This window comes from Leucoraja erinacea, chromosome 8, assembly GCF_028641065.1.
Source record: "Leucoraja erinacea ecotype New England chromosome 8, Leri_hhj_1, whole genome shotgun sequence".
NCBI classification, from domain to species: domain Eukaryota; kingdom Metazoa; phylum Chordata; class Chondrichthyes; order Rajiformes; family Rajidae; genus Leucoraja; species Leucoraja erinaceus.
Window position 1 is genome coordinate 52,801,300 of NC_073384.1, and position 24,369 is coordinate 52,825,668.

Genomic DNA, 24,369 nt, shown 5'->3' on the forward strand with positions numbered 1-24,369 from the left:
TGCATGGAAACAGTTACATCAAGTAATGTCAGCAACATTATTGACAAGCAATTAGATAACTATTAAGCACAATTCAAAAGCACTTCTGTACTTATTCCAGCTTTAGACAAGTCTCTACACTTGATTTAACTGCAGTGAAGAGTAGGATATTAGACAGGATGCTACGTTACGCAATTAGTTTGAATGGCTGCTATGCAATTCCAATACACAATAGAATCTTTACACACTGTATACATTGGGCAGTCTGCCTAAACTGACATTAGTCATTACTTTCAGTAGAGATGAAAAAGAACATGGCAAGCCTCTGCCACATCCTCATAAAAAGCAACCTAATTCACAAAAGGCACGTTGCAACTCCTTAAAGCATTACTCACTTCATCAACACTTTTATTTTATTTTCAGTTTCCAAAATAATGTTCAGAAAAACAAATGCATCTTTAATTGATAGAACACAAAATTTAACAAACTACAAATATTGAAACTCAATTGACGAAAGGCATAGCAACAAACCAAAAGGGAAAGAGAAGTATTGATCGTATAACTCTTCCTCTGTACACCCTTTGCATAAAGTTCTTTTCCCGTTGCCAATTTTTATACTAAGAGCAGAGTGCCATAACTTCGTACATGAAAATGCTTTAACAGTCTCCCAACAATATTGATCAAATAGTTTGTTTCCATGACAACTAAAAACCAATCATACCCAACAAGTAATTGCTAAGAGTATCTGGACCTCCACATCAACACAGCAGGCGACATTTGCCATTACCAATGCGAAAATAATTACACCGTATGCATCAATGCTTTCAGAGTAATGGCTTCAGAGTAACACCTTAATAAGTATTTTTGAAACATCCTTAGTTTCATTCACTCACTAATCATCACCACGTCCCTTCTCTAATGTACAAGGAATTTCATAGCACGTTGGTGTGTATCACAATAAACTAATATGAATCTAATAAGGATTTTTATTAATTACTCAACTTCACATTTGGTTTCCCTGTCTTCCCACTATTCTGAATCAATTTTGATTAAATCTTATAAAATTGTAAAGTCAATATGAAAGGTAACAATTTTGTCCATTTTTGACCCCTGGACCCGTTTATTCCGAATTCTTAATTAAAAATAAAAAGGAAATGTTTTAAAAATAAAAAGGTCCTTTCATACTGTAAAATGTACTTTTTGGTTACTATAATGGAAATAAGCCAAAATGCATTTCAAATAACTCCCATCAAAATATTTGAAATCATGCTAGTTGCATTGGGTGTACAAAGTTATTAAATATTTGCAGCATGGATAATCATTAACTCACATTTATTAACTTCCACATCGGCCAAAGGTTCACAGTGCTATGTTTAAAAGAGGAAAAAGGGAAATTTCTTTTTGTCACTTTTCATTTGATACAAATTCCAGAACAATGCCTGAAGCTGAGAAAACGCAGATTAGAGCTTTCTCTCTCTCATCCTTGCGATGAGAACATTGCCAGGAAGGCTGGCATTTGTCATCTCACTCGAGCAGATCTGAGCAATTTGCTGCAACTTGCAAGATCACTTCAGAAGCAGCCATGAGTCTACACATGGTGGATGACGAGTGAAGTAAACCTAGACCAGGTAAGGATTGCAGATTTTATATCCTAAAAGAACATTGGTAACCAAATTAGTTTTTTTTAAATAACCACCAACAATTTTACTAACACCATTTAAAAAAAAAAAAAAAATGATTTGCTAACTAATTCTTAAGCTGGGTTCAAACCCTCAAACTGCTATAATTTTGTGTTTGTTGGGAGTAATTCAGCAAGTTTAAAAGTAAATGAATTTTTCCAGCAAACAATAATTTAATCAATGTTTCACTTAACAAATTATGTCAATACGCTGACTAATTCTACTTGCAGATCAGATAAAATATTTTGCTCATTTCCTCACCCCCTCGTCCACTGGTGGAACAATAATACTTTGCCTTAAAACTGAAGACTGAAAGCAGAGGTGGGTTACAGTCTCTTGAAACTATGAATGTTAGGATAAGTAAATCTAGAACTGAATAAAATGATTAAGTGTAAAATGAATGTGTTAATTTCACTGAATAGCCAGACCTGGGTCGCATCTGACCAGGCAACAGACTACCTGAACTGGCATTAAAAACAAAATATTGTTAACAAAATAATTTATCTGAAATGATTAAACTAGTTGATTGTAAAACTTTGCCTGGACTTTACAGACTATACCCAGGAGGAGTTTGTGTGACATTTACTTGATTTCAGCAGCAAAAGGGATGAGGTAATGCAGCTACCATGACACCGACCAATAAGTGTACAAGCTGATATTGACTGTTCAGAATGCTTATCTTCTAGAGTTATCAGAGACAAAGTAGCATTAGACTGTTTTACTTGCAGATGTACATTGGAGGTGAACATTTTACGGCTTTCCTAACAACAGGACAGGAGTAGATACAGGTGGACAAGATAACTTGAATACTTTGCCACTTCCTTTGCAGACATGCAGGTAACCACAGATGTATTCTTCTGAAACAGCCAATAAGCTCCCAGAAAAAGTAATGACATTTCAACCAACTAGTTTTATTTTAAATAGCATTTGAATATTTTTGTATTTTAATTGCAAATTATAATGAAATTTAACTGCATATTTGTAATTTTAAATTTTGGGAATATTCAGAATAATCTATGGTACATTATCTACAAATGAATTTTAAGATACAATTAATTGTAGAACATGAAACATTCCTTCAAAGCTTCTTTGATTCTACAAATAATTTTCCGTAACTACCTGTTATCTTAAGCAGGGTGCATTGATAAAATTCTTCTCCAAATGCACTAGGGTCTGTAATACCATTTTATAATTTAATTTGGTATTTTTAAACCACTGAATATCTTTATGTGAAATGTTAATTTATCCTTGGCCGATTTATTGTATTTTGCCAGTGTATATTTTCCAGCCCATGTAACACCATTTATAACACAATTTAATATAGATTTGGATATAAAATTACTTTCAATTTTTACTGAGCCAAAGTCGCAAAATGTGTTGTAGAACAAATCCCATTGCCATTGCTGAAAAGTGAAAGTCACAACCCACCAAATACTTGACCCGCTAACTATTCCAGTTTTCCCAGGATATTGTCTGATTCTGACTGAATGCCCCTATCACTTGCATGCAGACAACTCTGAACACTTATCTCCTTTTATGTGAAATTCCTTCTGCCAATGTTAAAGTAATATTTTGGATTTACCTTCTCTAGGACATGCCTTAAGGTTTTGTTTTGTCTCAGCTTCGCACTGATTTTTATTTTAAACTTTTCAGAGTTGACACCCCCAAATGACCCAAGTCATTCAGAGTCCTACAAGTACCTGAAAATCAAATGTTAGATAAGCAATAGAAAAGTTGCATTTTTTTAACACAGTGTTCTTGCCACCGTAGTATTAGAGATCAACATTTTCCATAAATAAAGCGCGTTTGATAATGTTAATTTATTTTACAGTATTGGCAACTATTTTTCCATCACAGATCAGCATCAGCAGAAGAAGAAACAGTTATACTGTTGCAGCTATGGAAGATCAGAACATTTTGAAAATGACATAACAGAAACACAAGAGAACAGCAGTGCTCATCAGGTGTAACAGCAACTCCATTTGGATAGCACTGGCTTCCAGTGGAGTCGCTGTTACTTTCGATGGGCACTTACAGATCAAGGATCCTTTCCCTGTTGAAATCATATTGTTTCTACTAAGTAACTACCGCAGTGTTAGTACTAGTTTTCCGTGAAGTGAAGGTGTACAAGACTATGACCTATGAATTGACAGCCAGTGCAATAACAGATTTGCCTGTCAGTTCTATAGGCCACTATTTTGTCCATCATTCTAATACATTTCAACTTAACCAAGACAACATATTTAATACCTGTAATTTTTTTTTTTTTTTTAATGCGTACAATGTATAAAATATATGAAATAATGGCACTGTAATAGATAAAACAAACTTATTCTTATTTAAGAAAATAAAATATTTTGTGCACCTCATTGCCTAATATTGCAAATTGTACTTGATAACAGTAAAATATTTAAAAGCTCCAGTCTGAAGAAGGATCCCGACCCGGAACATTGTCTGTCCATTCGCTCCACAGATGCTGCCTGGCCCGCCAAGTTTCCCCAGCACTGTTTTTTGCAAATGTAAACAAACCCATACAGGTTTACTTTCACAATTGGACACAATATGGACTCAAATGAATATACTTGTCAAGCTGAAAATTATGAGCTCAGCTTCGGGCCTTTGTCATCCTGAGAACAGCCAAACAGAGGTTACGGGAGAGGGCATGGAGTCTTGAGCTGTGAGCTATTCCAATAACTGCACTTTTAATATAACTGCAAGGCGGCTATATGTGACAAAGAACAGGACAATGAATTGGAGAAAAGGCCATTTTGAGAACTTGAGAATGAATGAATATCAATGAAAAGGGTGTACAGAAATATTTATAAATGTCTTTAATAGACTCCTGCAAGTATACTTGTGTTAAATTGCAGAAACAAATGAAACAATGGCAGCGTAGATGGATATAAAGGTCCATTTAAATATATGTAAAGAGGCCTGCAAAGCGTAAAAATCACAGGCAGAAATCGCAAATTAGGAGAAACAATTATTTTGTTTCTCTATTTACTTTGTTTCTCTATTTATTATAAACACATGATGGACATGATTTGGAGGTTGAGATAAGACATATTATAACAGTATATTATAAAACAAGAGAAATATTAAATAATCAAACTTAAGATAAATTCCCGCATACATTATCATATCACTGTCATATCAATCCACTATCAGGGATGGCGTATCGATAAGGGTACAGAGTTTAATATAGATGTTACCAGAAGTATAGATTCTGCTGAATTGCAGGTACAAACAAAATAATAACACAATGGATGTCCAGGGCTACATATGAGGAAGAATGCACAGATTAAAATCTATTTTCTCTCGAGAAAAGAAAGCTGAAGGGTGGAAAAAGAATGTTTTCACTTGTGAGGAAGTTACTATTATTAGTCACCAAGAAATTCCATTGTGAATTCAGAATAATCTCTCCAGGTAAAGGATGGCAGTAAAATGAAAATCAACACCATAGACAGAGAGTGTCAAGATAGGTAATATAGGTTTATTTTTGAGGAGGTAGTATGGGCAGTATGTTGGTATAGCAGTTATTGGTTCAATCTTCATTGCAAGTTCTGTGTGTAGTTTGTGCATTCTTCCCATGACTTTGTGGAGTTCTTTTGGGTGCTCCAGTTTCCTCCTGCTTCTGAAAGGCACACTTGTAGATTTGCCCCTCTGTTACCCCAAAATGTAGCTCAGTTGCAAACAAACCAAAGGGGCATTAATGAGCTGAGGAAAAGAAAACATCACGGAGCTTGAAGCAATGGGACTGATGAGATTGCTCCAGTGGGGCTCAACGTGGACCCTATGGGCTGCACAACTTATTTCAATGCACAGAAGGGCACTTTATGGCTGACATGGACATGCAGGCTGGAGTGTCTGTTTCCGTGCTGCAAATGTCTATGATCGGCCAAGGGGTTAAAATAGATTCACAAGCATGAAACCAGAATGCAAGATTATATTGATGAGACAAGGATAACAGACAATCTGTTCCAAAAGCGAAAAAGCTCCCACAACCATCAATTTTGGACTGACCCACATAACCTTAACCTTGGCAACAGAACATTGCAGATTACTTCTTGAACATCCATGAATTTGTATTCTAATTGCGTGTTGTAGTAATGTCTTGTTTTATTTTGCACTGTCTTGCAGAATTTGTGTGTAATGTATGTACAGCCTATGTTTCTGTGTGTTACCCGAGTCTATGTGCCTGTGATGTTGTGGCAGAAAAGGTTTTTCACTGTGCCTGTACCTCACCAGTATTATGCAAATGACAATAAACTTGAATAGTAATATACCATACCCATTCTAACTTTTTAGTGTGCACTTGCAAAGCTCTATATTGTAATTCATAAACAGAAAGTAACCAAAGGTTTAAGGAAGTCATGGAGACAGTTGACACAAAGAAATTCCAACTGCCGTGGAGCATAGATTCTAAATAACCAATCTTAGATGCAGGAACGGTGAATAAAAAGGCCAGTATTTAAGATGGTTTGCGAAGGAACATGTTAACAGATGAATATGATTATTAGGATTGTGAGAATTTTTTAATCTATTCCCTTTCACATGGAGAAGGAAGGAGAAAAGAACAACATACATTAGTGCAAAAGTAAGAGGTGAGAGGTTACTGATGACCATGAACATGGATCAGATTATGGGTCATGGTATTTTGAATGGAACAAAGAGATCATGCAGGTTAAACGCTGAAGCGTTCTCTCAATAATGTAATGCAGAAAAGTCATGCTATCATAATGTCATGATACCCATAAAATGTGCGCCATAGGTTTACAGATTTGGTAAATATGCTCTCCATTCTTTAAACAGAAGATTGAAGTGATCTGGATAAATATGGGTCAATTCTATTTTTATGACTGGGATTTTTACTTCAATGCCCTTAATTAAGGGTGAAACTATGCTATTGTTTAGTTTATTAGAAAATAATCAGAACATTATATTTTGTAAGACCTACATTTTTATGAGGTTTTTAGCAAATCGATGGAAATGTACATTACACATGATAACCAAACACTTAACGATCTCGACTTCAAGTTCATTACATGAGGATATTATGAGTACATATGGAAAACAGAATTACAATTTGGTTGGAAAAAAAGTGTAGAAATTAAAGATGAATAAATCATATGAATCATAAAGATGATTCCACCCATTCCCTTAAAGATTTGAAGTGGGTGGTACTGCACATTGCAGTTCTGGGTCTACAATCAGGAATAGAGTAGGTAAATTTGATTGGGAAGGTAAATATTAAAATGGACTTGTAGGGCAGAATGACCTGTGCTGCGGTGTAACTACTACATTATGACTAAGCTTAAATCTGCCACGTCAGTGAGACTAAATAATATTAAAGATTATATGTACAATAAGGTAGACAGTGAACATTCCAAAGTACAAAGCCTAAAAAAAAAAATTAAGGCGCTAAGACGGCTCAAAACTATTTCTACATTTAAATCAATTTTTAAGCATTTTCATGCCTTTGGAGAACTACCTGCCCAATCCATCAAACTCATCTGGCTCTGCCCTTTTTCAAAGCATTGTGGAATATGAGTCATAACAAAAACATGTGCCACTGATCAAATGTCCTGTAAAGTCAGGGACGCTTCTGCACCAAGTTTCCTGCATTAACTAAAATCTAAGTCTATGCCAGGCTGCAAGATTTGTGAAGACTAACTTTTTAGAATCCTTGAACATACAGCTTGCGATTAAGATGTATTCCTGTCAGAATGTACCAAAGCATGCCATACAATAAATCACATTTGAGACACAATGAGCATCTTCTCGGAAAAGAGACATTTTGGCATAATTTTGGCAGTACAACACAACAGTTAATTACTCAATTAAATCAAGTAACTACAGGTTGTATTACACCCTCACACAGAATGTTAAATTGCCTGGGCAGTAATCTCAACTTTATCATTCAAATTCAATTCCTACTTTCCTGTTACCCATGATAATCCATTATTACTGAGATATTTTAATGTATTTTATCATTGTTTACTTTCTTATTTTGCACACCAACAACCAGCAAATTTGTCAAACGTGATTCCCCTTTAATAAATGCCACAATGACTCTGCTTGATTATGGTAATATTTTCCAAATATTCTGCTCTTGCCTCAATCAAGCATTTCCCTAATGGTACATTTTCATCCAAATGATCTGTAGTGTCCTACTTTCTGTATCCAACTTCTCACGTTATCACATGGGCATATTTTCAAATTCACTGGGATTTCTCCAAAATCCAATGTTTTGATAGATCGTAACCAATGCATCAATTTACATTAAAGCCCTTGGGTGCAGGCCATCAGATTCAAATAACTTATTGGCCTCATTAGTTTCCAGAGTAATTCTTCCTTTGGTGAAAATGAAAATTTCAAATTCCTACTTTCCTGTTACCTATGATAACCCATTATTACAGAGATATTTTAATGTATTTTGCCGTAAAGTCAGATCCAAAAATACAATTAAGGATATCCTCATATTAAGGACACTGCTCAATATCCCACTAATAACTACCCATCATATTCTCCAAGGAACCAATGCTTATCTTAGCTTCACACTTCCTTATTTTTATATACCTTGAAAGCTCTCAATCCATCTTTTATATTGTTTGCTTGTACTTTTATCTTCCTCTTTGTAATTTTTTTTAAAGTAATCTTTTGTTGGTTTCTAAATTAATTACGCCTTTTAGGTGCATGTATTAATCTGGAAATGTATCTGGCACCATTACAGTCAGTACTATGAAAAGGACAATAAATTATTCATGGATTAGTTAGGCAAATTAAAAAATGTTATTAATTTGGTGTTTAACTGAAAATAAATATAGAAATATCCCATCCTGTTCAAAGCATCTTACTTGTTAATGAGTGGTTCTGCAGTTTCTTTGTGGTAGAAAACTGGAATGGGAACTCCCCAGCATCTCTGCCTCGAAATGCACCAATATGTTCGTCTGTCCAACATGGCAAGCATGCTATTCATTGCTGATTGTGGTACCATTTTAACCTTCTTCAATAACTCCTAAACCAAAAAAACAAAGATGGGTTTTTTTTCATACATATATCATGCCAACCATATGCATGGCACAGAATTCAAATTATTTAAAAAAAATCAAACTGCAACCACCAGGTATACTCCATTTGTTTCATTAACAAAAAACAGAAATCACAAGAGAGGTCAATAACAGCATTTATCAGCCTGTATCATGCTGCTGTGGTGCATTGGTCACTCTGTTGTCTCTGGATTCCACTTTGAGTACAATGCAGGAGTCTTATTTTGCTTGCACTTTGTATCATGATAAAAGATTGGCTTGCTAAATTCTACACCATACAGACCTAAAATCAAATATATTCTCAAGACTGCAGATTAGAATAAAGAAACCAAGGTATTTATGTTTAAATTTAAATTTGATATTTTCAGAACTCAAAATGCAGCATTACTGTTCTTAAATTATTTTATTTCAGTATATTAAAGACAAAAAATAAATCAAGCTCCAATGGCTGTGTAAGAAGATGAAACTTTGCCCAGCTCTGCATCATGTCTAAGGATTTTTCGGGTATAAGGCCTCAGCAGTACCCAAGATATAGTCACTGCTGAGGTTTGGCTGTGTCTTGCTCGAGACATCAGATGCAGTTAATGTTCCACATCTGGTGGAAACTATCAGAGCTCACATAAATCACCAAGATCTATGATGACCATATTTACACCATCTTCTGCCAAAAATCTGCAAGCAGGATTGCCTTGACAAAGTAGAGAAATAGACACAAAGAACTGCAGATGCTGTTTTTTTTTGTAAACCAACACCTACAATTCCTTGTATCTGTCTGAAGAATGGATCTGACTCGAAACATCACCTGTACATGTTCTCCAGAGATGTACACTGAACCACTAAGTTACTCCAGCACTGTGTCTTTTTGTTGTCTTGCACCTACAGGCCCTGGGAGATGAACTAATTATGTATGCACAGCAATTAACCCATGTCTTGCCAGATCTGCATTCCCAGGTACGGGGAACTGTGCTCATTACCAGTGAGCACAGGGACGAGTCCATAAAGACTACATGCTGACGGGTGCTGGGACCGGAAGAAATTGAGACTGTGTTGAAAGGAACTGTACAAAGTGCTACCAACAACATCAACCGCCGTGAAGATTGAAGATTGGTGGATACATCTGCGTGACTGTGAACAGTTCGGGGAAACAAGAAAGGACAATGGGGCTATTGACCCTCCTTTTACTCTGGGCTGGCCCACATGGACTGGACTTCCTTCAGAATGGCAAACTTGAGGACTAACCCACATTTAAAGGATGGTACACCTCTCCCTTTAAACAAGATTGGAATTAAACATGACAAGCACAGCAGATATACCCCGACTACCGATAGTAGATTCAGGAGACTACCGATTCAAGATTCAAGAGAGTTAATTGTCATGTGTCCCTGATAGGACAATGAAATTCTTGCTTTGCTTCAGCACAACAGAATATAGAGGGCATGAATACAGAACAGATCAGTGTGTCCATATACCATTGTATAAATATATACACACATGAATAAATAAAACAGATAAAGTGCAAATAAACAGATAATGGGCTATTAATGTTCAGAGTTTTGTTTGAGTTGAGTTCAATAGCCTGATGGCTGTGGGGAAAGAGCTGTTTCTGAACCTGGACGTTGCAGTCTTCAGGCTCCTGTACCTTCTACCTGAAGGTAGCGGGGAGATGAGTGTGTGGCCAGGATGATATGGGTCCTTGATGATGCTGCCAGCCTTTTTGAGGCAGCAACTGTGATAAATCCCCTCGATGGTAGGGAGGGCAGAGCCGATGATGGACTGGGCAGTGTTTACTACTTTTTGTAGTCTTATCTGTTCCTGGGCACTCAGGTTGCCGAACCAAGCCACGATGCAACTGGTCAGCATGCTCTCTACTGTGCACCTGTAGAAGTTAGAGATAGTCCTCCTTGACATACCGGCTCTCCGTAATCTTCTCAGGAAGTAGAGGCGCTGATGTGCTTTCTTTATAATAGCATCAGTGTTCTCGGACCAGGACAGATCTTCAGAGATGTGCACGCCCAGGAATTTGAAGCTCTTGACCCTTTCAACCATCGACCCGTTGATATAAACGGGACTGTGAGTCCCCATCATACCCCTTCAATGGTCCACAATCAGTTCCTTGGTTTTGCTGGTGTTGAGGGCCAGGTTATTGCGCTGGCACCATATGGTTAGTCGGCCGATCTCACTTCTATACTCTGACTCGTCCCCATCAGTGATACGTCCCACAACAGTGGTGTTGTCAGCGAACTTGATGATGGAGTTCGCACTATGACCGGCTACGCATGAGTATAAAGTGAGTACAGCAGGGGGCTGAGCACGCAGCCTTGAGGTGCTCCCGTGCTGATTGTTATCGAGGCTGACACTTTTCCACCAATTTGAACAGTCTGTGGTCTGTGAATGAGGAAGTCGAGGATCCAATGGCAGAGGGATGCGCAGAGACCCAGTTCTGCGAGTTTGGTAACCAGCTTGGAGGGGATGATTGTATTAAATGCTGAGCTGTAATCAATGAATAACAACCTGACATATGAGTTTTTGTTGTCCAAGTGGTCCAGAGCGGAGTGGAGAGCCAGTGAGATCGCATCCACCGTTGATCTGTTGTGGTGATATGCGAACTAAAGTGTGTCCAGGTTTTTGTCGAGGTAGGAGTTGATTTGTGCCATGATCAACCACTCGAAGCACTTCATCACCACCGACGTTAGTGCCACTGGTCGATAGTCGTTGAGGCACGTCACCTTGCTCTTCTTGGGCACTGGTATTATTGATGCCCTTTTAAAGCAGGTGGGAACCTCGGACCTCAGAAGTGAGAGGTTGAAAATGTCCGTAAAAACTCCAGCCAGTTGGTCCGCACAGGTTTTTAGAACACGACCCGGTATACCATCAGATCCAGGCGCTTTTCGAGGGTTCACCTCTCTGAAAGATTTTCTGACGCAGGCCTCTGTGACTGTGACTGAAATACCATCACAGCGAATGGGGGATTGAGAAGGCACATCAGTGTTCTCCCTATCAAAGCGTGCGTAAAACGCATTGAGCTCGTCAGGGAGTGACACTACGCCGACATTCGAGCTACCTCCTGATTTCGCCTTGTAGGAGGTGATTGCGTTCACTCCCCGCCACATGTGCCGAACATCTGTCACATCCTCCAGCTTGGAGCAGAAGACCCTTTTGATGGCCTTACCAAGGTCGTATCTGGACTTCTTGTAGACCACTGTATCATCAGACATGAATGCCCGGTGTCTGGTCTTCAGAAGAGTGCAGATCTCATAGTTCATCCAAGGCTTCTGATTTGGAAACAATCGTAAGGTTTTTGTCTGGTGTAGCAGGAGACATGTTGGTGGAAGTTACGGAGTGATTTCGTAAGGTTTGCTTTATTGAAGTCCCCAGCTATGGTGGTAAGCACCTCGGGGTAAGACGTCTTGTGTTTGTTGACCACGGCGTGCAGCTCCTCCAGTGCCAGACGGATGTCTGCCTGGGGTGGGATGTAGACCGCAGTCAGGATGATGGAGGTGAATTCCCTCGGAAGGTAGAAGGGACAGCACTTCACCTCCAGATGTTCGAGGTGTGGAGACCACGCAGAGTTGACCACGGGTCAGACGCCCCCTTCTCTCCCTTTCCCAGATGCCTGCGTACGGTCCATACAGTGGATGGAGAACCCTTCAGGCTGGACTGCTGAGTCTGGGGAGCTGGGGGTGAGCCATGTCTCTGTGAAACAGAACACAGAGCATTCCCTCAGCTCCCTTTGATAAAGCAGCCTAGCCCTTAAGCTCCACTTTATTTTCAAGGGACTGTATGTTATCCAGTAGGATAGTAGGGAGAGGGGGCCAAAGTCCCCTGCACTTCATTCTGACCTGATGTTCTGCCCGTCGGCCACGTTTCCGGACACAATGGAGGCTTCCCCTTTGTTTGCAGGTACTGTACTTACTGTACCTGCTGTTTCTGCGAACCTGTGCTGGACCGGGGATTCCCTTCCAGACGGCAGCTCCAGATCCATTCCGATTGGGGATTTCCTCACAGGTGGCAATTCCAGCTCCGTTGCTCACGGGAAATCCTGCTCGTCGGCTCCAGAGGTGTTTCCAGGTACAGTCTCTTTGATTCCCAGTTGGGTCGGGTTCTCTCCAGCGGTCCAGGGAACGCTTGCAGTCAGAGGCTCCCGCAGCTGCGGGAGATCGCGAAATCACTAGTGCTTGTCCGCTTGTCTGTTACGGCGCCAATTTCTGCCATTTTTCCCATCCAGGTAAGTTGCTGTAAGGAATCTTTTCTATAGATCCACAAAAGGCCAGTTAATACTACCTGTTTTTGCCACAACCAAGGCACTGGTGTATTTTTGGGAAACAGTACGTGTGTGACAGGGTATTGTTATGTTGCATATGTGGTGCCACACATGAGAAGCATGAACCAGTTACACCATCACACGTGGTGTTCCAAGCGAAGCCTAACGAAGGCTGAGGGATTTTTTATGATCCTCTTGCTGTCCTATGGTAGTATAATAGTGTCATTAAAATGCCCTCTGCTATAGAGACACTTGCTAATGCCACTGCTGCCTACTTGAGTGCAACTGCCTTCCCACTTACACTTGATTAGTATGGGTGTTAACCAGTTATGGGGAGAAGGCAGGAGAATGGGGTTTGGAGGGAGAGATAGATCAGCCATGATTGAATGGTGGAGTAGACCTGATGGGCCGAATAGCTTCATTCTGCTCCTATCACTTATGACACCTATGGGATCCCTGATAACCTCCATGATTTTGACCGTTTCCATATCCCTGATCACAATAGTCTCATCTTTACCATGGATGTACAATCCCCATATGCCTTTATTCCACATCAGGACGATCTAAGAGCCATCCGCCTCCTCCTTGAGTAGACCCAACCAGTTACAATGTATTAGCACACTTAGTTGCCTGGCTAAAGTTGTTCTCATGTTAAATAACTTCTCCTTCAACCTTACTCACAGTCTCCAGATCAAAGGTTAAGCTCTGGTGACATCTTTCTTTTGTGAGATATGTAGAAGCCATCATTTCATTCCTAACAGTGTGCACTCCCTGGGCTCTTATTCCAGTCCATCAAATGTTGCATTGCTTCCAATTTCCATCCTGCTCCAACCTTCAAAAGGTTAACTCAAACTTTTTGCTTTGTTTTCTGGATCTTTGATTCTCTCAGGAAATATTATATTTTTTAACATTTGTTACAAATCTACTAATGCCTTGAGTGTCTCAACTAATCTATTCAATTGTGCCTGAAAGCAGACATTTCCCTTCTTTCAGTTCCTCATCTCTGTCATTTGTTCTGATAATGAGATTTTCTATACAGATGCTTCTTTCAAGGGTGGCTTCCCCTCTGCCAGTGTCAACAATACCCTTGACTGCAGCTTGTCCATTACCTGTGCCTTTGCTCTCTCCCCTTCTCCTCTAGGACAGAACTAGGATGGAGAATCCCTGGTCCTCACCTTCCAACCAGCAAACCACAGATTATTCTCCACAATTTCCACCATCTTCAGAGATTCTACCAGTATTTTCCCCTTAATGATGGCTTTTCACAATGGCAGGCAGTGACTAGTGGGGTACCGCAAGGCTCAGTGCTGGGACCCCAGCTATTTACAACATATATTAATGATCTGGATGAGGGAATTGAAGGCAATATCTCCAAGTTTGCAGATGACACTAAGCTGGGGGCAGTGTTAGCTGTGAGGAGGATGCTAGGAGACTGCAAGGTGACTTGGATAGGCTGGGTGAGTGGGCAAATGTTTGGCAGATGCAGTATAATGTGGATAAATGTGAGGTTATCCATTTTGGTGGCAAAAACAGGAAAGCAGATGGTATCTAAATGGTGGCCGATTAGGAAAAGGGGAGATGCAGCAAGACCTGGGTGTCATGGTACACCAGTCATTGAAAGTAGGCATGCAGGTGCAGCAGGCAGTGAAGAAAGCGAATGGTATGTTAGCTTTCATAGCAAAAGGATTTGAGTATAGGAGCAGGGAGGTTCTACTGCAGTTGTACAGGGTCTTGGTGAGACCACACCTGGAGTATTGCGTACAGTTTTGGTCTCCAAATCTGAGGAAGAACATTATTGCCATAGAGGGAGTGCAGAGAAGGTTCACCAGACTGATTCCTGGGATGTCAGGACTGTCTTATGAAGAAAGACTGGATAGACTTGGTTTATACTCTCTAGAATTTAGGAGATTGAGAGGGGATCTTATAGAAACTTACAAAATTCTGAAGGGGCTGGACAGGCTAGATGCAGGAAGATTGTTCCCGATGTTGGGGAAGTCCAGGACAAGGGGTCACAGCTTAAGGATAAGGGGGAAATCCTTTAAAACCAAGATGAGAAGAACTTTTTTCACACAGAGAGTGGTAAATCTCTGGAACTCTCTGCCACAGGGGGTAGTTGAGGCCAGTTCATTGGCTATATTTAAGAGGGAGTTAGATGTGGCCCTTGTGGCTAAGGGGATCAGAGGGTATGGAGAGAAAGCAGGTACGGGATACTGAGTTGGATGATCAGCCATGATCATATTGAATGGCGGTGCAGGCTCGAAGGGCCGAATGGCCTACTCCTGCACTTATTTTCTATGTTTCTATGTTTCAGCCTTTCGCAGGGACCATCCCTTCACGGCACCCTGGTCCATTTCAACTAACAATCCCTAAGTTATGGCACTTTCCCTTGCAATTACAAGAAATGCAACAGCTGCCCTCTCACTTCTTCCCTTCCTGCCATCCAAGGGCCCAAACTACTTTCTAGGTGAAGCATTGATTAACATGCCCTTTTTCCAATCTAGTGTACTACTCACTTTGGAGAAACTAAATGCAGACTGGGTAATCCCTTTGCACACCACGATCTTGATACCATCCACTTCAATTCTTCACTCCATTCCTACTCCAACCTTTATTTTCACTCCTACAACAAGAACATCACCTCCTCTTTCTTCCATTAAGTATGTTCATTTGTTCGAGACAATGATTCATGCTTTGTTTCTATGTGTGGGCGGCGCGACCGGTGTCGCAGCGGCCTCTGCAGTCTGTCTGTGTTTTTTTTGTTTTTTTGTCCTGTTGAGGGTTTAGTTTGTAGCTGTTTATCGGGTTTTTTTTTAATGTGTATGTGTGGGGGGTGGGTGGGGGAAACTTTTAATCTCTTCCCTGCATGGAGACCCGACCTTTTCCCTGTCGGAGCTCCGTTGCCGTTGGGGCCTAGCGCCGTGGAGCGGCCTCCACCGGAACGACCTGGAGGCTCAAGTCACGGAGCCTGGAGCTGGGGAGCTGCTGTGGAGCCTGCTGTGGAGCTGAGGAGCTGCTGTGGAGCCTGCCGTGGAGCCTGCTGAGGAGCTGCTGTGGAGCCTGCTGCTGTGGAGCCTGCCTGTGGAGCTGCTGTGGAGCTGCCGTGGAGCCTGCCGTGGAGCCTGCCATGGAGCTGCTGAGGAGCTGCTGTGGGGCTGCTGTGGGGCTGCTGCAGACTTACCTGCGTGGAGCTGGCCGGCTTCGGGGCGTGGAGAGCGGCGGTGGCGCGTTCATGCGGCCCGGCTCCGGTGGATGGTGACACCGGGAGCTCGCGGATCCCCGGTGGGTGGCTGCTTTGCGGGGCACCGGCAGCGGCGACTTCTCCTGCCCGAATTGCGGGGTTGAGAGTGACCTGGAGGGGGGCCCTACAAAACGCCTGAGCGGCCTTAATTTGCCGCGGACTAGCGCCCGCCGGGGGCTTTGACCTCGACTTCGGGAGGGAAATGGAATGCAGGGGAGAGACAAGAACTTTGCCTTCCATCACAGTGAGGAGGAGAGCCACTGTGATGGATGTTTATGTGAAATAGTGTTGGTGTGTGTTTTGGTTCTTTTATTGTATTGTATGGCTGCAGAAACTACATTTCGTTTGAACCTCATGTGAGGTTCAAATGACAAATAAAGGTATTGTATTGTATTGTATTGTATTGTATTTTGCACACAACCCACAGTGTGGTACACACTCGATCAGATGCCAGATCAAAGAGAGTTCCCATTCAAAAACTTTAAAAATCTAGTTAGAGCTGTAAGGCAACGGCAATTCTGTAATGTTTGAAAATCCAGGTCACCACGGTGCACAACCTTACCTCCCCCCAGCTTACTTCAATTGAATTTGAAAAATGCATTCACAATGCCTTCTGCACAAAAACTTGAATATTTAATATAATTTCTCAAGAGTAACAAGATGACATGTTGTATTAAAGGGCATTACACTGATCCACAGCAAATCTTAGCACTATTTCATAATCATTCCCATATATTGTCTCTCCATCTAACCTTCCTTACCAAACGTATCCAACTTCACACTTATCAAGATTGATGCGAAAAGGAATTTCATAGAAGTTTCATAATACTGAAAAGATACAGCACAATTGGAACTGTACACTTTAAGTGCAATTGCTAAGCACATTCAGAGGATAAAGGGACTTTGACTTCCGTATTAATTTGCTGTTTTCTAATGCTCTGTTAATTGAAAATTCTTCTATGCCTTGTCAATAAAAAAATTCAAAAAATAAAATTTGTACACACATACATGCCTGCCAAAGCAAAAATGTCATACAACAGAGGTGGAGGGGTGGTAGAGAAAGAAGGGAATGAGAGAGGAAAGTAAGAGAGATTGATGGACAGGGCAAATGTCAGCTATAACAATAGAAGTTTATATCAGATTACTAGATTATGTTTAACTGATTGAAAGCAATGGAGCAGTTTTATTTGCTGCCCAGTGTCCACTTCTTGGTTTGAGGCAATTGGCCCTGCACCAAACCTGGTGGAATGCTCCCTCTCTCTCTCTACTCATTAATGGGAGCAACACTTGGACTGGAGATAAGATGCAAGAATAGCACACTCGTGTGGCATAATGGAGGAACTGTAAAATTCTGACCTCTGCGCCCGTCACCAGTTTTAGTTACAGAAATTGTATTTAGGTTTCTTCAAATAAAAATCTGCACGCTAATGCAACAGAATGTTTTAACAATCTCATAAACTCAATTATTTAACATGTTTTAAGCAGACAGGTGTTTTAAGGCTGCTGACAATACGATAGAATTGTTCCTCCCTCTTTCCTGTGCCCCGCCCACCCCAGTTCAAACACATTACCCCCCCCCCTTCCCCATCCTTTTTCCTCCAATCTCCGTCTCATTCAATCTACATCCCTCCCTCGGGCTTCACATTTCAGTCCTCTTCTCATTTATCTGAAACTATTATCGACTTTTCAACTCCTGCCTTTGTCCACCCACCTGCCAATCATAACCCCCTTCAACTGTATCCCCCTATCACTCGGCGACAATGAAATGCCCCCCCCCCCACCTCTTTTCCAGACTTCTCCTTCCCCCACCCCCCCCCCCCCCCATTACAATTAGTCTGAAGGGTCCCGACCCAAAACATTCACATAGCCAAGAATATAAAGGAGGATAGTAAAAGCTTCTTTACGTATGTGAAGAATTAAAAAATTCGTTTAGACCAAAGTTGGACCCTAGAAGACCGAAAAAGGTGAATTTATTATGGGGAACAAGGAAATGGCAGATGAGGTGAACAGGTACTTTGGATCTGTCTTCACTAAGGAGGACACAAACAATCTTCCTGATATGGTAGTGGCCAGAGGATCTGGGGTGACGGAGGAACTGAAGGAAATCCACGTTAGGCAGGAAATGGTGTTGAGTAGACTGATGGGACTGAAGGCTGATGAATCCCCAGGGCCTAGGAGCAAAGAGGTCCTTCTGCAGTTGTACAGGGCCCTAGTGAGACCACACCTGGAGTATTGTGTGCAGTTTTGGTCACCTAATTTGGGGAAGGACATTCTTGCTATTGAGGGAGTGCAGAATAGGTTTACAAGGTTAATTCCCGGGACTGTCATATGCTGAGCGAATGGAGCGGCTGGGCCTGTACACTCTGGAGTTTAGAAGGACGAGAGGGGATCTTATTGAAACATATAAGATTGTTAAGGGTTTGGACATGGTAGAGGCTGGAAGAGGTAGAGGAGTCCAGAACCAAGGGCCACAGTTTAAGAATAAGGGGTAAGCCATTTAGAACGGAGACGAGGAAACACTTTTTCTCACAGAGAGTTGGTGAGTCTGTGGAATGCTCCGCCTCAGAGGGCGGTGGAGGCCGGTTCTCTGGATACTTTCAAGAGGGAGCTAGATAGGGCTCTTAAAAATAGCGGAGTCTGGGGATATGGGGAGAAGGCAGGAACGGGGTACTGATTGGGGATGATCAGCCATGATCACATTGAATGGCGGCGCTGGCTCAAAGGGCCGAATGGCCTACTCCTGCACCTATTGTCTATCCACGTCCTCCAAAGATGCTGCCTGACCCGTTGAGTTACTCCAGCACTTTGTGTTCTACAAAGAATTACATTGCATCAGCCGGCCCATCTACTTTTTTGTCTGAGCCTGCAGAACAAGCACTCTTTTTATTTCATCCCAACAAAATATCTGTCTTTATAATGTCGTCCGCAGCTTCTAAAATGCACAGATGCAACCCATGTGTATTCAACTTTGTTTGTTTACTTATTCAACTGTATTTTCCCTTTCCCTCCAAAATATTGTACATGGTTTCCCCACCACCCCCGTTTAATATAAACATCTAAGCTTATCATGCGGATTAAATTGCCTTGTTATTTCCCCTTTAATTTCCCTGGAAAACTCAATAATGTCTTAACCACATTGAAAAGATTATCCAAATTCAGAAATAAAAATGGTTCAAATGTAGACAAGGAGCATATCCACCAAGATACAAGATGCCATCCATACCACTGCAAGTTTCAATCATTTCAATAGTCCAATGTCAAAATATATAATTACCTGGGCCTGGTCCTTAATTTTTCCAGTATCTATGAACCATTGTTTACTGGACCGTATAATGACTGGTTTCTTTGTTCGCCAGTCATATGGATAACTATGCTGAACATCGTCCTCTTTCAGTAGCATTTTCGATCCTTGCAACATTTGGATGACTGAAATAAAATTCAGAAATTAAATTCATAAAAAAAGTATCCACATTAAACCCAGTTGAATATTCCTATTGTAAAGACAATAACAACTTTAGTTCTTGATGAGAAATTATTAAGAGCCACAGAGAGATGTTTGTATCCACCATAACCATCCATTTACACTGATCTCAAGTTGCTCCCATTTAATTTTATTCCCCCTTAAGCCTCATTAACTGTCTCAGATTCCATCATACTAGGAGCAATTTACCATTGCCAATTAACCCACCAAAACCATATGGACAGCATACATTTGGTATTCCATCAACCTGCCTCCAATGTACCATTTCATTATCCAACAATAAAAGGTACATAATCAGGAAAATGCATGCCACTTGCATATCAATGGGTTATTGATAGGGGATGATCAGCCATGATCACAATGAATGGCGGTGCTGGCTCGAAGGGCCAAATGGCTTCCTCTTGCACCTATTTTCTATGTTTTCTGTACAGGCTGGCATCAATTATGACATTCAACAACACATTTAGAGTAGTAACACATTTATTTGGCCAAATGAAGATTAAAACGTCAAGCCCAGTACATAACTAGGGTAGACACAAAGTGCTGGAGTAACTCAGTGGGTCAGGCAGCATTTCCAGAGAAAAATGGTGGGTTGAAACCCTTCTTGGGTTTTGGGTTGAAACCCTTCTTCAGACATAAATAGATTCTGATGGACAACATTAAAGCCTGCCCTCCTATATGCTTCTGAGAATTAATACTACTTAGAGAGAAACCACCACCATTGTCACCTCAAAGTCTTCCAAATGGCAGGATAAGTAAACCAACATGGCCCGAAATACATTCAATCAGAGACAGAAGAGATTGCAGATAATGGTATCCAGAGCAAAACAGACACTGTTGGAGAAACATAGCAGGTCAAACAGCAGCTTTGGAGGGAAATGAAATTGGTGTTTTGAACCATGGCTTTTCAACTGGACTCCACTCTTTCAGTCCAGATGAAGGGTCTGAACGAGGAACATAAACACCCAATTTAACTTTATAGATTGGCTGACCCACTCAGTTCCTCTTGCAGCTCATTTTTAACTCCACTTGATAAGCCACATTATTTACTTAATCCAAGAGCACTCCCACTTTACTTTAACCAAAAAGAGCATTTCAAGTCTGCATTGGCACCACCTCTCTTCTCATACCCTACCTTCACATTCGCTCTTTTAACCACATTTAGTGAAGGCAACATTACAAGGATCAAAACCCGAAACCTTCCCTATTAGTATAGCTCATATTTATATCACTAAATATAAATTACTGAGACGCAAGAAATGTTTAAACATTCTGCAAAGAGATAATACCAACCTGTTTCATTTCCTTCAGTAAGGACAAACTTGTTCTGAAGGTCTGATCCTGCTGCTTCGGTGAAAATTCCATCTTCATCCACTAAACAGTCCTAAAATTGTGAACATGGTAATTAAAATACTTGAGACTTCAAGTACACATATTGTCCAGAGGAAGAACTAAAAGTTTCTTAAATTGAAATCATTCAATGTCCACAATAAAAGGATTTTTGAAATGTTTATGAAATTATGGGTATGGAACAAGTAGGTAATTATTTTGTTGAATGGCAAAGCAAATATGAGTGACACAAAAGGCTGCTGCTTCTATTTATATCCTTTTGGTAACTCTTTTACCTAGCAATGGACTTCAGTGTCACCCCCAGCTGCTGTCCAAAACTTACAAAGATTGTTCACGACCTAAATGTCTCAAATAAACCAAAAATGAATACACTGATTGCTCGAGTACAGGAGTAAGACTCCTTTCCAGCACTGGATTATTGGAACTGCAGTCTTTTAGATAGATAGCGCAGAAACGGGCCGTTTGGCTCTACGACCAGCAATCACCCCGTACACTAACATGCCTACATCTTTTGGAGTGTGGGAGGAAACCAGAGCACCCTGCGAAAAGTGAAGAGAGCCCTGTAGGTTTGTATTTTGATTTCAATCCCAGTATTATTACCTATTTCAATAGTGAATTAATTTTATCTGTAACTTACAACAGAAAGTTCATGTTGAGAAGCTACACTGTAATCTTCCATTCCATGAGCTGGTGCTGTATGTACCAATCCTGTCCCTTTCTGCATTGTCACATGGTTAGCAGGCAAAAGTCGAGACTGTCTTCCCGGAATTGTGGGGTGGGTACAAACTCCACCCTCCAAATCAGAACCTAAATTCAGAAAAGTTATTGCAAAAATGTTAGACATTTATTTTACAGATATCCCTAATATGAAACCATTCTGGCAAGTTAACCAGTATTGGTTTCAATAATAATATGGATACCACAATTAGTTTCTGCATAGGAAAGATAAGCATGGGGGCAAAAACCATATCCCCTCGCTAATCCAAATTGCTAGACAGTAATATGTGCTGAAATAGATCTTGAACAGAGTACAGGGTATGGATAAAATGCTTCTTAAACAATGTACTAATAAACTTTTTACCCAAGTTTATATTTGTAAAATTACTGTTTGAAAATGATTGCATTTATGGTATCCTAACATTTCAATTTGTAGATCAAGGTAGGAAGAAATAAAAGTGAGATAGAAATTTTTATCGTATATGTTATTGAACGGGTATGATATTTATTGAAAGGCAGGAACAATTACTTTTAATTTGCTTACCATTGACCGTCTGAAGAATTTCAAACTGTGTCTCCAGAATAGCTGCTGTGGAATCTATGCATTCTGCACCCAGAAGGTAGAGCTCTTCTGTGTTTAAGCACTTCACTAGGGAGTACCTGGATTTCAATAAAAAAAAAATAATCTTCCAAATACACTTGTAAATAAAAATGTAGAACTAAAATAAGAGATAGGTTAAATAATTAGAGATATACAGTCACAGGTTATTAATAAAAATTATTTTAGAATAAAACATTCAACTTAAGTGAGCTGAATAATTAAATTATTTGCTTTTCAAGTTTACAAAGAGAATGCTACAACACAAATATATTTTATGGTTTGATCTAAGTATTTCCAGCATTTTATCTCAGATTTCTAGCGCCTGCACTTTTCTCTTGATTGTCACCCATAGACCAGACACAATTTCTTTAGTTTCTAATATCAATGCATATGAGGCAACAGCTCACTTCACTACAATTCAGGAAGATTTTAAGGGGATTAGGATTTTTAATTTTGCATGAAGTGTTAGATTAGATTATAGATAGTTTGGGGAGAAATGAAAACAGCTCTATGCATTATTGCAAAGTTTAGTGGGATCCATTTAAAAAGTATGTCATTATTTTAAGATGACAAGTCATAAATATTTCAACGTACTTGGCATTTGGCATATAACAAACGGCCTGGTTAGCTGGAATGGTCCAAGGCTGGGTTGTCCATATCAGTGCATTAATAGAGGATGCATTCTCTGAAAGGAAAAAAAAAGAATCTTTAAGTCTGGACAGAAAAGGCAAAACTAACTTTTTTAAAAAATCATCTGAAATTCTTCAATATGTATCATACTAATGGATTGGGTTTTATCAACCCCCCCCCCCCCCCCCCCCCCAATAATCAGGTATCAAAAATATATACTGTGTTCTCAGAACAATGCGCAGAAACAATGTATTTTTCAAAATATCCTGTGCGAAAGAAGACACAAACAAATTTTTCAAAATACCCTGTACTAAAAAAAAGAAAGAAGCCTACACAAACAATCTACAATGTGGTGATTTTGCATCTGTGTAGTGGTGCCATGTTAGGTGCATACCTAGCTGAAAAAAATTCAGTCCCATCAAATTCACATACTCCTACATGTGTGAAATGAAAGTGGCATGTATCTATTTTTCAAAAGACAAACAAACAACCAAACAAATTGGTGATTCTTACTAATAAATAATAGAAGGAAAAACGTTCTGTAGAGTTAGTCCCTGGTGAGAAAGGCGTTTACAGTCCGAATTGCCTCTGGGAAGAAACTCCTTCTCAACCTCAACACATTATCACACACTGTACCTGAAGTAATTTATTAACACACACTGTACCTGAAGTAATTTTGGATGGAGTTTTTAAGAGTGGAAACTTGACATATACCGATCGACTAACATGCTGTTGATTGTATTCAAGTTCAGCTTCTGCCAAAGCAGTCCTACGCAGATAAATAACAAACATATTCAACTCATTACCCCAAAATTACTTTATATTTAAAGTGATCGCAAATTAAATTAGTTACAAACCTTGTAGAAGGCGACCAAAATACAGGTTTATAGTCTTGATAAATGTATCCCTTAAGAAAAGCAAAAAATAAATAAATGTGTATCTTATCACACATTGGACGAATTATGAAACAGAACACAACTGTAATACCTTGTCAAACATTTGGTGGAAAACTTCTAATTGTTTGGCTTCATATTGCTTGTCAAAAGTGTAATAACAGTTGTCCCAATCTGCCATCACACCCCATCGGATGAATGCTGCACGCTGGCGTTCAATTGTTCTTTCTGCAAATTCTCTGGCTACAAGACACAAATAGCTTGAAATGTTTATAAGGAACAATGTAAATGGCAAATTTCTCCACATCATAAATACATGTCAATATTGATATGAGGAGGTTACACAAAAAACCTGGAGAAACTCAGCGGGTGCAGCAGCATCTATGGAGCGAAGGAAATAGGCAACGTTTCGGGCCGAAACCCTTCTTCAGACCAAGTATCTCTATACACTCAAAATAACAATGTCCTTTAACTGCAATTTTGTTACTCCT

The 24,369-nt window shown here is 40.1% G+C and overlaps 1 protein-coding gene and 1 long non-coding RNA gene across 2 annotated transcripts in view; one reads left to right on the plus strand and one right to left on the minus strand.

Moving 5' to 3' along the window:
- iars2 (isoleucyl-tRNA synthetase 2, mitochondrial) overlaps positions 1 to 24,369 on the minus strand; it is a 64,655-nt gene that overhangs the window by 31,346 nt on the left and 8,940 nt on the right. Inside the window, 9 exon segments of the mRNA XM_055639721.1 lie at positions 8,516 to 8,676; positions 19,481 to 19,632; positions 20,981 to 21,071; positions 21,675 to 21,844; positions 22,299 to 22,414; positions 22,950 to 23,040; positions 23,651 to 23,754; positions 23,843 to 23,892; positions 23,973 to 24,121. Of these exon segments, the coding sequence (XP_055495696.1) occupies positions 8,516 to 8,676; positions 19,481 to 19,632; positions 20,981 to 21,071; positions 21,675 to 21,844; positions 22,299 to 22,414; positions 22,950 to 23,040; positions 23,651 to 23,754; positions 23,843 to 23,892; positions 23,973 to 24,121 (1,084 nt within the window).
- Positions 12 to 6,403, plus strand: LOC129699711 (uncharacterized). The gene is made up of 4 exons (XR_008723916.1): positions 12 to 1,607; positions 1,889 to 1,979; positions 2,387 to 2,495; positions 3,516 to 6,403. It is a non-coding gene; the product is annotated as an uncharacterized LOC129699711 (long non-coding RNA).